The following is a 14,848-nucleotide window of genomic DNA, read 5'->3' as shown; positions in this document are numbered from 1 at the left end:
TGGTCTCGATCTCCTGACCTCGTGATCCGCCCGCCTCGGCCTCCCAAAGTGCTGGGATTACAAGCGTGAGCCACCGCGCCCGGCCTGGAACAAAAATCTTTAAGGCATCCGGGCGGGGTGGCTGACACCTGTAATTCCAGCACTTTGGGAAGCCGAGGCGGTGGATCACCTGAGGTCAGCCTGGCCAACATGGTAAAACCCCACCTCTACTAAAAATACAAAAATCTGGGCCTGGTGGCACATGCCTGTGGTGCCAGCTACCCAGGAGGCTGAGGCAGGAGAATCGCTTGACCTCGGGAGGCGGAGGTTGCAGTGAGCCAGACATCTCGCTATTGCACTCCAGCCTGGGTGACAGGGTGAGACTCCATCTCAAAAAGAAAAAAAAAAAATTAAGGCTTGTAATAATTTTTTCCACACAGGTAAAGTAACATGGTTAAGCCTCAGTTTTCTGATTTGTAAAACAGGAATAATTAGTAATAATATCTGAGTCATAAAATTGATTTGTGGGCCGGGCACGGTGGCTCACGCTTGTAATCCCAGCACTTTGGGAGGCCGAGGCGGGCGGATCACGAGGTCAGGAGATCGAGACCATGGTGAAACCCCGTCTCTACTAAAAATACAAAAAAATTAGCCGGGCGTGGTGGCGGGCGCCTGTAGTCCCAGCTACTCGGAGAGGCTGAGGCAGGAGAATGGCGTGAACCCGGGAGGCGGAGCTTGCAGTGAGCCGAGATTGCGCCACTGCACTCCAGCCTGGGCGACAGAACGAGACTCCATCTCAAGGAAAAAAAAAAAAAAAAAAAAAAAAAATAAATAAATAAATAAATAAATAAATAAAATTGATTTGTGGGTTAATGGAGAAAATGAGCATGAAGTGCTTAGCATAGTGTCTGGCATGCTGTGCTCAGGAAATACTTGCTATAATTACAATTTCCATCATTATGGGAACAAACACTCAAGCGTTACCCAGAACAAAAGGTGCTGGAAGATAGAATGCAGACAGCTGATTCGACTTTAGGGGGCGCCCCTCGTGGGACTGGCCTGGGCTCTCTGCCTGTGCCTCTGCCACCAGGGTTGATCTGCACAGTGAACAAATCCTGCCTTCAGCCCCATTCACTCTGTACACTGAAGGGGTTGGGGCAGATTCGACACGGCAAAGTCGGCCACTTGCACTACCTCATTCCATATCCCCAGCCTCATCGCTAATCACTCAGATTCCCCCACAGAGCCTGGGATGAATCCAGACTCTCTGAACACAGTGCCCTGGGTAGCCTTTGGCTGTGAAATTGCAAAGTGCATGGGAGCTAAAGCCATTTGTTATCTCTAGATCCCATCATCCTTCCAGCCCTCAGATCCTACCTTTATAAGTAGATAAAATAGGAAAACAATTCCACTTACACTTTCCAAAGCTTTTGGCCTCTTTTTTTTTTTTTTTTTTGTGAGACAGTGTCTCACTCTGTCACTCAGGCTGGAGTGCAATGGCACAATCTTTTTTCACTGCAACCTCTGCCTTACGGGGTCAAATGATTCTCCTGTCTCAGCCTTCCAAGTAGCTGAGATTACAGGCACCCACGACCACGCCCGGATAATTTTTGTATTTTCAGTAGAGGCGCGGTTTCCCCCCAGGCTGTTCTTGAACTCCTAACCTCAGGTGATCCGCCCACCTCGGCCTCCCAAAGTGCTAGAATTACAGTTGTGAGCCACTGTGCCCAGCCTTGGTCTCCTTTTTAAAGTATAACCATTTCCCAGACCCCCAGCCAGAACCACTTCCTCCCAGCAGCACCCAAAGGAGCTCATTGAGAGGCACCTTTTCCTGCTGGGCTACTTCTTCTTGCTCTGACCTGCTAATCTACCCCATCAGTGAGACCACGGGAACCTTTGTCCAGGTTTGCAAACGTTCCCCTGAAGGACTGTGTCCCCTTGGAGGCTCTGAGGATGAGGGTTTGTTACTGTTGTTGCTGTTCCCGTTGGTGATGGTGGCAAGCATGGTTTGTTTCTTTTTTCTTTTCTTTAGGCTTCCAGAAGAGCATCTTAAGGCCATCCAAGATTATTTAAGCACTCAGCTCGCCCAGGACTCTGAATTTGTGAAGACGGGGTCCAGCAGTCTTCCTCACCTGAAGAAACTGACCACACTGCTCTGCAAGGAGCTCTATGGGTAATGGCTGGCGCACGGGGGTGGGCAGGTGGGGGCGGTCACCAGGCGAAAGAAACAGCTCATGAGAGCGACCTCTGCCTCTGCCTGACTGAACAAATGCCTCTGCCGCACTCACAATAATTGAATGGTGAGCACAGCTTGGAAATCTCTGTGGTTGTTTGGAGGTCTTGTTATCATGGAATTTGAACAGTAGCTTGTGTGTGCTGCAGCTTTTTACAACTGAAGTTAATTGGAGGCCAGTTGCTCTGGGAAGCGGATGGGGTGGGAGGACATAGCCAGCCCTTTCTCACTTGCACAGGATCCACCTCTTAAGATTTTTGCTGCTGCTCTTGCTGTTTGCTGCAGCCATTACACCTGACAAGCTCAGAAAGGCATCAAAAGGAAATAAAGTTAGTCTATTTTCTGCGTGGGTGGTTATGGCCCAAGATTTCCAGTGATGTCAATTTTTCGAATGGAGATTATTCACCAAACTTCAATTTTCTGATATCCAATCCTTTGAATGACCAACTGGTAAAGGTTCTGATTTCTTTTAGATTCTTTTGGTCTTACATTTTAAAATGTAATTGACAAAAGTTAATTTCAAGTTAATTACATCTTAATTGTTAAAAGTGCAAAATTAAGGCTAATATGCCATCCAAAGAATTGGCAAAGAATATTTTAAATGCCGAAAGCTTGGAAGAGAAAAAAAAGAACATTCCAGAGCATCTGAACAAAGTCAGAGGGAGCCAAAACAATCCCATCACAAATGAAAGGTCAGGCCAGGTGCGGTGGCTCACGCCTGTAATCCCAACACTTTGGGAGGCTGAGGTGGGTGGATCACCTGAGGTCAGGAGTTTGAGACCAGCCTGGCCAGCATGGTGAAACCCTGTCTCTGCAAAAAAAAAAAAAAAAGAAAGAAAAATTAGCTGGGTGTGGTGGCACACACCTGTGATCCCAGCTACTCTGGAGGCTGAGGCAGGAGAATCACTTGAACCTGGGAGGCTGAGGTTGTGGTGAGCCAAGATCTCGCCACTGCATGCCAGCCTGGGTAAGAGAGCAAGACTCTGTCTCAGATAAACAGACAAACAAACAAATGAAAGGTCAACAGTTTGGTTGGAAAAATGGGATTTCATACTGGCAACGGTTTTGTAGTCTGTGCTGTTTTGTGTTTTATTACACATACAGCCGTTTCAAGATTCCTTTGTCGATTTCTCTGGGGCTGTATCAATCTTAGCTTAGTTAATAGGCAGAAAAGACTCTTTTATCATCAGTAATCAAATTCAACTTTCCTTTTAAAGGCTTTTAAAAGCACAGTCAGTACATTTGGTAAATTTAACAAATAATTTCTTTGACAAATCGAGCACTCACCAAATTGGCCAGTTGGGCTTAATTTCAATGAATTGGCTTTCAACTAATGCAGCTGTAGCTAATTGGACCTGGAGCTATCATTTTTATAGATTCCCATGGAGGGATTTTGTTCCATTTGATGCTGTTGTTATAAATCACTTTATCACTAGGGGAAAACACATACACAGGGCACTTTCTTTTTGTAAAACACCATTTCACAATGGCTGATAACAAGCTCTTAGTTCTGCTTCGATGGAAATTCTGTTCTTCCCTGCTTCCTTGTGGAGAAAGAAATATATTTTAAGTCTCTCCACGAGGCTTGCCTCAGACTTCCCCAGACACTTCTGCACATTGTTAGATTTCCCTAACACCTCACCGCTACCTGGACTTCCCAGGAGCCAAGTCACCTCATCACTAGGGCGGCAGCAGCTTCCCCAACTTGTCTTCTTCTCGGGTACATGCGCTGATGGAGAGCATTGTCTTCAGCTTCTAGCTGCTCCATGACTCTATTTAGAATTAAAGACACCGTCATGCTCCAAATTTCCCTCGCACACTTGTCTTTGCTTTCATCGGTAAAGCGACAGCCAGGCTTGGAGACTTGATCAGCCTTGGAATTTTAGAAAATTGTAGAAAAGAACAAAATGATGCTTCCCATTTCTCCTGCCAGAATCCCTGCAGATTCTCATCCCTGAAATTGTAAACCCGTAATTTTCAAACTGCTTTGATTGGAATAGGTCTTCATTCATTCGTTCATTGAATAAACATGTATTGGAGGCCTCCTCTGAGCCCTGTTCTGGGTGCTGGGATGTAGCAACAGACACAATGCGCAAGGCTCTTGCTCTTTTAGGCCTTTTTGGATCTAACGTCTCAGTGAGGTGCACAACAGTAGACTAAGGATCCAGATAAACAAGAATTTTATTTTATTTAATTAATTAATTAATTAATTTTTTGAGACAGGATCTTGCTCTGTCACCCAGGCTGGAGTGCTGTGGTGAGATCTCAGCTCACTGCAGCCTCAACCTCCTGGGCTCAAGTGAGCCTCCACCTCTCAGCCCCTATCCTTGAGTCCCTCCACTCACTTGCTTCCCCCGACCCCAACGGAGAAGCTGGGACTATAGGTGTGTGCCACCATACCCAGCTAATTGTTGTATTTTTGGTAGAGACGGGGTTTTGCCTTGCTGCCCAGGCTGGTCTCCAATTTCTAGGCTCAAGCAATCTGCCTTCCTCGGCCTCCCAAAGTGCTGCGATTACAGGCATGAGCCACCGTGACCAGTTCAAACAATAATTGTAGTAAACATCATGATAAGATAAAACAGGATGATGTGAGGAAGAGACATTGGGTGGGAGAGTGCCAGCTTCCTTTGGAGGTGAAGGAGGTAACAGAACTGGGATCTTGGTGACAAGAGGGAGCTAGCCACCCAGTGATTTGGCAGAGGGACATTAAGTACAAAGTACAAAGGTCCTGAGGCAGGAATGAAGATAGCCTGCTCAAAGAACAGTAAGTCTGCGTGGCAAGTAAGTGTTAGGAACAGAGGTTGGGGAGAGGCTGGTGTAACATGGCCAGAGTCAAGAAGCAAAAGCACAGGCTGCCCAGAGAGGTGGAATTTTAGGTGAACAGCAACTTCTTTAGTATAAGTATATACCGTGTAATATTGGGATATACTCATGCTAATAGATTATTCATTGTTTATCTGAAATTCAAATTTCACTGGGTGTCCTGTGTTTTACCTGGTCACTGTAGGCAGGAGCCACATCACACAAGACCTTACGAGACCCTGTAGAGTTTGTACAGGGCTGTGCCATGATCTGATTTCGAGTGGTGGAGGATGAATCCTAGGAGGCACTGCCCAAAGCAGGAGACCAGCTGGGAGTGGCTGTGGTTGTCCAAGTGAGACAGGATGGCAGTCCATGAGGAAGGTGGCTAGCAGGGGCAGGGGTCTGTGTCTGTTTTGCTTCCTGCTGAGTCCCAGGTTATACACAGGCTCTGGCACATGCTGCTCAACAGATATTAGGTAAATGACCCAATGGCTGGAAGCGTGCAGATGCTGAGAACCGGTGTGACCTGGGACGTGTGCATGGCAGATGTGTCAGACTTGCCACCTGATTGGATGTGGGGTGAAGGGAAGATGAATCTAGGGTGACCCCTGGGTTCCCAGTGTGAGGGGCTGAGTGGATGCTGATGCCGGTTCCTGGGATGGGGAAAGTCAAGGAGGAGGAGGAAGGAGAGGGTGGTGGGAGGAGAGTTCTGGGCTACATTTGGCTTGAGGGGCCATGAGGCATCCGAGTGGAGTCGCCAGCCATGGAGCTAGTGCTAAGAAGCTAGGACGTGGGGGATGCATTTGGGGAATCACTGAAAGCTGGGGGTAAGGTCACTGCAGGTGAGGGTGTGGACAGAGGGGAACAGGGCCAGGCTCAAGATTTAGAGGAGGGACAGAGAAGGAGGAGCTGGGAGGGGGTGGAGAATGGCATCAATGATGTCCAGGTCTATTTGCTTGGACCTAAGTGTGAATGAGGACATTGAGCACTGAGGAGTGAGGAGAAGTTCCGGAGCCCCCTCGGCAGAAATGTCGTGATGATGTCCCCGTGCGGATCTGGCGTAAAGATCTCTTTGCAGTACAAAGCATCAGGCAAGACTTGCAACCCAGGTTAGGTTCCCTAGAGCTGGACAGAAACTTTTTTTTGTTTTTTTTGTGTTTTTTTTTTTGAGACGGAGTCTCGCCCTGTTGCCCAGGCTGGAGTGCAGTGGTGCAGTCTCGGCTCACTGTGAGCTCCGCCTCCTGAGTTCACGCCATTCTCCTGCCTCAGCCTCCCGAGTAGCTGGGACTACAGGTGCCTACCACCACGCCCGGCTAATTTTTTGTTTTTTAGTAGAGACGGGGTTTCACCGTGTTAGCCAGGATGGTCTCGATCTCCTGACCTCGTGATCCACCTGCCTCGGCCTCCCAAAGTGCTGGGATTACAGGCGTGAGCCACGGCGCCTGGCCTGAGCCGGACAGAAACTTTTCCAGAGAGAGAGAATAAGGAACCAAAGACTGGAAATATTTGGTAACTCCTGAAATGGAGACACGGAAAGGATTGCAAGTGGAATTTTAAAATAAAAGATCAAAGGTCTGAATAGCAATACAATATCTATTACATGAGAGCAGGGTAAGATTTTTTATAAACCAAAACCAAAAATACTTCATTACCATTATAACTGTTTCATTGGAGGCCATAAAATAAGCCCATAGTTTTCCAACCAAATTTCAAAAATTAAATCACAAAACAGAGTAGAATGTCAGAAACATGTATATCAAAAGCATGAAAGGACTAAACAAGCCTAGATGAGGAATGTATGGTAAAAATGGACAATCCTTGGAGACAAAGCTCAGAGGTGCTACCTGTAACTGGTAGGATATGTTCTTGAAGAAGTAGGAAAAAATTGCCAATTAATGTATACAATAAAAAAAAAAATTTCCAGGCTTACAAAAGAGCTAAATCTAGGTTCTGAGAAGCTCCATAATGATCCAAATAATACAACAATCAAACAGCAACACTTAAACATCTTTTTTTTTTTTCTTTTAAAGAGACAGCATCTCACTCTGTCACTCAGGCTGGAGTGCAGTAGTGGGATCATAGCTTATCCATCCTTGAACTCCTAGGCTCAGGTGATCCTCCTGCCTTTACTCCCGAGTATCTGTGATTACAGGCATGCACCACCATGCCCAGCTAATTAAACAATTTTTTTTTCTTAGAGATGGAGTTTCACTATATTGCCCTGGCTGGTCTCAAACTCCTGGGCTTAAGCCTTGGCTTCCCAGAGCTCTGGAATTACAGTTGTGAGCCACTGTGCCGAGCCTAAATCTCTTACAATGTCTCTAAATGACAAGGAAAGATAAATTCAACAAATAGATTGTTACGAACAGTACCATAGCTTTAAAATGGTCGATATTTAATAGTATTCAAACTCCTTGACAGTATAATAAAGATTCGGAAGTCGTGTCTCCAAGGAAAAGGCTACTGACCTGGAAAAGCTCATCCTAGCTGTCATTCAAGAGCACAAGGAGTCTTTTTCAGAAAATTCCTAAAAATGTACCAATCAAATGCCTTACTCAAAAGGAATCCAAAAATTGTTTTTCAGAAATTTTATAGTCCTGGTGATCTTAAAAACAAGAAGCCTGCAGCTTACTGAGCAGCAAAATATGAATGTACTCAAAGCAGAAATTGTTCATTCTATACTCCCATAACACACTGTGATGAAAATAGAAATAAGTCACAAAACTAGCCACAACCACCCAATTACCTGTACATTTTAAAATCACCTTTTAAATTATAGCTAATTAAGAAAGAAACTGACACAATAATACATGGGGTAGGTGTGGAGGCACAGAGTGGAGTAATCAAACCACTGCATATCAGAACACTATGTGATGCAGCCAAAGCACTACTTAGAGGAAAAACCATAGCTTTAAAAGTTCTGCTCTATTGTTAAAAAGTAAATAGAAGGCCGGGCCTAATGGCTTATGCCAGTAATCCCAACACTTTGGGAGGCCAAGGTGGGCAGATCACTTGAGGTCAGGAGTTTGAGACCAGCCTGGCCAACATGGTGAAATTCCATCTACACTAAAAATACAAAAATTAGCTGGATGTGGTGTTGCACACCTGTAATCCCAGCTACTCAGGAGGCTGAGGTAGGAGAATCACTTGAACCCAGGAGACAGAGGTTGCAGTGAGCTGAGATGGTGCCACTGTGCTCCAGGCTGGATGACAGAGCGAGACTGAGTTAAAAAAAAAAAAAAAAAAAAAGGAAATAGAATAACGGGTCAAATGTACAAACTGAGTCCAGATTGTAAATCTCTTGAAGACATCATAGGTCATGTCCTAATCCCCTTGATGTTTCCAGGACCCAGCAAAGTACTTGAAATGTTAATTTATTTGATATTCATGAACAAAGATCCAATGTGTACCAACTACCTGCAAGGCACTATTCCAGGAGCTGGAAATACAGCAGTGAATAAAACAGAATCTGTAAGAAATCTCTGCTGAGCAACTGAGCAATAACAACAACCAGAAAGGAGATGAGGAGGACAAGATGGTAAAAATAAAAACAGAGATACATCAGGAAAAACTGTCAATTAAGAAAGTTTTAAACATGAGAAATGTCGAAGGAGAATTAATAATCTGCATTAAAGATTTGCAAATCACTAAAGAATAGTGTACAGTTACGTAGCTACAGATCTTCAAGTTAGAATTAAATGGAACACATAGTTTACATAAAATATAAAACATTAAAAGTACCATGAGTGTCCTTTAAACTTTCAAGGAAAAAATAGTGAGCATAAGGTATAGATTATTCCTGAATGACAAAAAAGTCACCTAATTCACTCTTCAAGGAAAATATGATTTAAATCCAAAAAGCTAATCAAGATAATAGCCTGAAATAGAACTCTCTATCTCTGATTTCACTTATTAATATAAATGTATATTGTTTCAGTAACATCCCAGCAAATATAATTTAGTGACATGAAAAATGGAGGCTTTATCTAGGAGGTCACTCCAAAGATGAGTCACCGCAAAGAAAACATTGTAATTTTGCAGTAGATTAAAAGATAAAGGGAAACCATTTACATAGATAACATTTTAAATTCATCTCTAATTTTAAAAAATCATTTTAAAAAAAAGGAATAGAAGGATACTTCCTTAGTAATGCAATATGAATCAAAGTAAAATTAATTACAATCGATAGGGAAACATTAAAATCATTCCATTAAACTTCTGTGTGTGTGTGTGTGTGTGTGTGTATGTGTGTGTGTGTGTGTGTGATGGTGGAGTCTCACTCTGTCCCCCAGGCTGGGTGCAGTGGCAGGATCTTGGCTCACTGCAACTTCTGCCTCCTGGGTTCAAGCTATTCTCCTGCCTCAGCCTCCTGAGTTGCTGGCATTACAGGCGCCCACCGCTATGCCTGGCTAATTTTTGTATTTTTAGTAGAGATGAGGTTTCACCATGTTGGCCAGGTTGGTCTTGAGCTCCTGACCTCAGGTGACACCCACCTTGGCCTCCCAGAGTGCTGGGATTACAGGTGTGAGCCACCACACCTGGCCCCATTAAACATTTTAACAAAAGGAAAAGAGATACTCTTTTTTTTTTTTGACTGAGTTTTGCTCTTGTTGCCCAGGCTGGAGTACAATGGCATGATCTCGGCTCACTGCAACCTCTGCCTCCCAGGTTGAAGCGCTTCTCCTGCCTCAGCCTCCCAATTAGCTGGGATTACAGGTGCCCACCACCACACCTGGCTAATTTTTGTATTTTTAGTAGAGACAGGGTTTCACCATGTTGGCCAGGCTGGTTGCGAACTCCTGACCTCAGCTGATCTGCCTGCCTCAGCCTCCCAAAGTCCTGGGATTACAGGTGTGAGCCACCATGCCCAGCCTGAGATACTGTTTATCATCTGATTTTTAAATACATACAAAAAATTTTTGCCAAAGCAATACCAAAAAAGAGGCAAAAAAATTGGAGAAACAAAAATAAAGGGACATGAGGAAGCATGAGAACGTTCCTTCTGAGTCTGTAGTTCTGGGTTCAGAGACTCTGGATGTGCTAGACAGAAATTGAATGGGAATCTTGAGGAAATCAACTCAAGGGGAACAAAGAGGGAGGCAGCTCTCTCTCTGGTAGGTTCAGAAAGACCAAACAAGGGATCTAAGCCCTCCCAGCGATCCCTGGGGCCAGACCTACTGCAGGACCCAGCCCTGCTCACCTTTGCTCCCCCAGGGCTGCAGCTCCTTCTTCAGGATCGGTCCCTTAAGCTAGGGACCCAAGGCTGGACTTGTTGTCCAGGGATACTTGGACAAATCCTTTCTGTAGGATAAGGCTGATTCTTAAGTCTTCCGGCTGCAGTCCCGGTGTGTCCTGGTTGGTCATTCTGACCCTAACTGACACCTTCATACGTGCCTGGGAGCCAGTCAGATTTCTCAAAGTTTAAAAAGGCTTAGAAATACAGGGGGAAACAGTGTTATTCTTAGAAAACCCTAAGGATTCAGCTTCTGTGTGTGTGCCTGTGTATTTGTGTCTTTAGGATAACATTTTGTAAAAGGAGAACAATGAATGAGGGAGACCTATTTAATGTTAAAACACATTCTGAATTACTGCTTTAGAGAAACGTTTTAGCCCGAATGCTTTTCCGAAATGACAATTTAATCAGAACACCACTGTGTTGGCAGATGGACAGAGCAGCTCTCGGGAAGTGGAGTGTGAAACCCAGAACGGAACGCTGCCTGCATGGTGCTTCCCTTCCCCTCCCCATCAGACACCTCCCGCACCTGATTCTTGGTCACAGTTCCTACCTTCATCCTTGATCCTCAAAGGATAACAATTTCAAACCAGAAAACTAGCACACCATTCTGGAAGCTGTAATTCCTTGCCTAGTGTATGTGGGGAGGCTTGGATTTTTAGTTGAATGAAAGAAATGAAGCCTGGAAACAAATACTACCATATTCAAGCAAAGCTCTAACCCAAGAGAACTACAGAAAAAGAGAAACTGATGTTGAGTGAAACAGAATAACAATTCAGAGAAAGAGGCATATGTAGCCATTTATGCCTAGTGTTCCATTATTGGAACGCTAAGCATGTGGGAGTTATTTATTTCCTACTGCTCAAGGTCATCGCCAAGGTCTGATTGCAAAAATTCAAAAAAATTGTGACCTTAGGCATAAATGGGTTAAAAAGAAAAAAGTTCTAGATGGGGTAAGGAATTAAACACATAGAACAACAACAATAGGCCGGGCGCAGTGGCTCACGCCTGTAATTCCAGCACTTTGGGAAGCCAAGGCGGGCAGATCACCTGAGGTTGGGAGTTCCAGACCAGCCTGACCAACATGGAGAAACTCCATCTCTACTAAAAATACAAAATTAGCCGGGCGTGGTGGCGCATGCCTGTAATCCCAGCTACTCAGGAGGCTGAGGCAGGAGAATCACTTGAACCCAGGAAGCAGAGGTTGTGGTGAGCCAAGATCGTGCCATTGCGTTCCAGTCTGGCAACAAGAGCAAAACTCCATCTCAAAAAAAAAAGTAAAAAAGAAGAACAACAAAAACCCTCATCTATAACGTGATTATTTCAAAAGAGTTAGAAAACAATTTAAAATGAGCAAATAATTGCTCCCTAGTAAATACCAATGATAAATTATTAACTACAGTAAGTAAAAATTGCCAAGGAAAAAATGAAAACTCGAACAATAAAAAATTGTGTATCATTTCATAATGAAATCCAGGTCACCTAGGATTAATATAATGATAATATATTATTATATATTATATATGTTATAGGCTGGGTGTGGTGGCTCATGCCTGTAATCCCAGCACTTTGGGAGGCTGAGGCGGGCTGATCACCTGAGGTCAGGAGTTCGAGACCAGGCTGACCAACATTGAGAAACCCCGTCTCTACTGAAAATACAAAATTAGCCAGGTGTGGTGGTGCATGCCTGTAATCTCAGCTATTCTGGAGGCTGAGGCAGGAGAATCGCTTGAACCCGGGAGGCAGAGGTTGCAGTGGGCCAAGATCCTGCCACTGCACTCCAGCCTGGGCAACAAGAGCGAAACTCCATCTCAAAAAAAAAAAAAAAAAATATATATATATATATATACACACACACACATATATACACACACACACAATATATTAGTATTTATTATCATGATATAATGAGATTATATTATGATATAATGAGATTATATTATCATGATATAATGAGATTATATTCTCATGATATAATGAGATTATATTATCATGATATAATGAGATTATATTCTCATGATATAATGAGATTATATTCTCATGATATAATGAGATTATATTATTATAATGAGATTATATCATATTATAATATGAGATATAATATAATGAGATTATATCATATTATAATATGAGATTATATCATATTATAATATAATGAGATTATATTACATCGTTATAATATAATGAGATTATATTACATCGTTATAATATAATGAGATTTTATTACATCGTTATAATATAATGAGATTTTATTACATCGTTATAATATAATGAGATTTTATTACATCATTATAATATAATGAGATTTTATTACATCGTTATAATATAATGAGAAAAAAATACAGCACCTAGATTAAATAAAAAGCAAAGCAGGCTGGGCCTGGTGGCTCACGCCTGTAATCCCAGCACTTTGGGAGGCCGAGGTGGGCGGATCACCTGAGGTCAGGAGTTCAGACCAGCCTGGCCAACATGGCGAAACCCTGTCTCTACTAAAAATACAAAAATTGGCTGGGCGTGGTGGTGTATGCCTGTAATCCCAGCTACTCGGGAGGCTGAGGCAGGATCACGCCACTGCACTCCAGCCTGGGCAACAGTAAGACTGTCTCAAAAAAAAAAAAAAAAGCAAAGCAATATGTAAAGTTTATAACACTATATAAAAATACAGACAAAATTCCCAACAGAAAATTGCCAAGGGAGAAAAAAACAGAAAAGTTTATACAAAGAGAAATGAGAGAAATGCAGTAGCCATTAACTAGAAATCAGCAATAGAAAAACAATGACATTAGAAATTAAAGATATGCAAATTTATTCATCCATATTGAAGTGCAATGTTATGCCCCTTAAAAGAGAGAGAAAGAACAGAAGTACAGTCATTAGAGCTATTGGGTGATCAGGTCTGGACAATGCTGGTGACCCTGTATAATCGGTACTCACAGGTTTGGCAATAATGATCAAGAGCCATAATCTCTGGTTATCCTAATTCTGTAATTAAAAATTAGAAAAGCTATATGAACAAAGCTATTCAGACCAGCCTTTATTTATTTTTATTTTTATTTTTATTTTTGAGACAGAGTCTCACTCTGTCGCCCAGGCTGCAGTGCAGTGGCACGATCTCGGCTCACTGCAAGCTCTGTCTCCCGGGTTCACGCCATTCTCCTGCCTCAGCCTTCCAAGTAGCTGGAACTATAGGAGCCCGCCACCACGCCTGGCTAATTTTGTTTTGTATTTGTAGTAGAGATGGGGTTTCACCGTGTTAGCCAGGATGGTCTCGATCTCCTGACCTTGTGATCCTCCTGCCTTGGCCTCCCAAAGTGCTGGGATTACAGACGTGAGCCACCGCGCCTGGCCCAGAGCAGCATTTATTAATATAACAAAGATCTCAAAGTAACCCAAATATCTAGCGATCGATTTCAGCACATTTACTTGATAGACTATTTTCAAATCATTAGAATGTTAAATATGTAAAAACATGAACAGTTTTTGATGAAAAAATAAGTGAAAAGTAGAACCAAAATCGTCTGCCCCCCTATGTTAAAACAATAGAGAAAGATGAGCTGGGAACAAACAGTGGATAAAGCCTGAGGATTGGAGTTGTCAATGGATGTGATGATGGGAAAATCCCTCTGAGCCTGCATTTGGGCTGCTAGGAGGGGATTTGCCTCAGAATCCACAGATCACCAGCACTGGGCAGCCCTGATATTTAAAATGCAGATTCTAGACTCTATCAGGCAGGAGCCAAGAAATTTGCATTGTTAACACCTGTGTGTGTGTGTGTGTGTGTGTGTGTGTGTGTGTGTGTGTGTGTGAGATAAACAGAAGGTTGGGAACCATGGATGACTAAGTGAAGTCATTTTGTCACTCTAGATTTGAATTTTCTACAGGCTATAGAGTGTAGTTTGGCTAAAGCAAAACCCAGCTACGATCAGGACTACACATCAATTCCAGTTTGCTGTGGGTTGGGAAGGGATGGGGGCCGAGTGTGGGTCGGCCAGTCCTGGCAAGCCTTGATCTTTGCCCGGGCTTGTCCTTCTGGGGAGAATTACCTGCTTCTGCTGAACCGACAGTGACCTCATCTCGGGCTGGAACCCATGCTGCCATGGAAGACTGTTTCTGGTGCCCACTAATCCTTGATGTTCACCTTGTTCCCTGCCCCCAGAGAAGTCGTCCGGACCCTCCCATCCCTGGAGTCTCTGCAGAGGTTATTTGACCAGCAGCTCTCCCCGGGCCTCCGTCCACGTCCTCAGGTAAAGGGTCTTGGGGTTGAAAAGGTGAGATTAATACACCAGGGAGGAGGATTGAGTTAGCCAGTCCTGAGGGCTCAGAAGGAAGAGGGGAGCACTGCCCATCGTGTGTTCACTGGGCAACAGCAAGCAGGTACGCTGGGGTTGGGGGTGGGAGCCTCAGCCCCTGCCCTTCCCAGGAAGCCGTCTCCCACTGCCAGATTTTGATTTGAGGAATAAAGATTTCAAATTATGCACCCATCAGCAAAACTTATTTGTGCCAAATAAGGGGGCAAGCAGGGCCTGTTCCCATCATTTCTCATCAGAAACTGAAAGGAAAGAAAAACAGGAGATGCCTAAACTCTTGATCCTGTCTCTTGT

General features: G+C 43.8%; 1 protein-coding gene across 1 annotated transcript in view; it reads left to right on the top strand.

The window, feature by feature from the left end:
* The window catches only part of LOC116809741 (phosphatidylinositol 3,4,5-trisphosphate 5-phosphatase 1-like), a 109,073-nt gene that overhangs the window by 75,249 nt on the left and 18,976 nt on the right, over positions 1-14,848 (top strand). The window contains exons 5-6 of the mRNA XM_032753607.2: positions 2,012-2,152; positions 14,404-14,491. Coding sequence (XP_032609498.1) covers positions 2,012-2,152; positions 14,404-14,491 — 229 coding nt within the window. The remainder of the gene's footprint in view (positions 1-2,011; positions 2,153-14,403; positions 14,492-14,848) is intronic.

The sequence above is a fragment of the Hylobates moloch genome, unplaced genomic scaffold (genome assembly GCF_009828535.3).
Source record: "Hylobates moloch isolate HMO894 unplaced genomic scaffold, HMol_V3 SCAFFOLD_1, whole genome shotgun sequence".
Classification (NCBI taxonomy): Eukaryota; Metazoa; Chordata; class Mammalia; order Primates; family Hylobatidae; genus Hylobates; species Hylobates moloch.
Note: the sequence above shows the minus strand (reverse complement) of the source record. Positions and strands in the feature narration are given on the sequence as shown.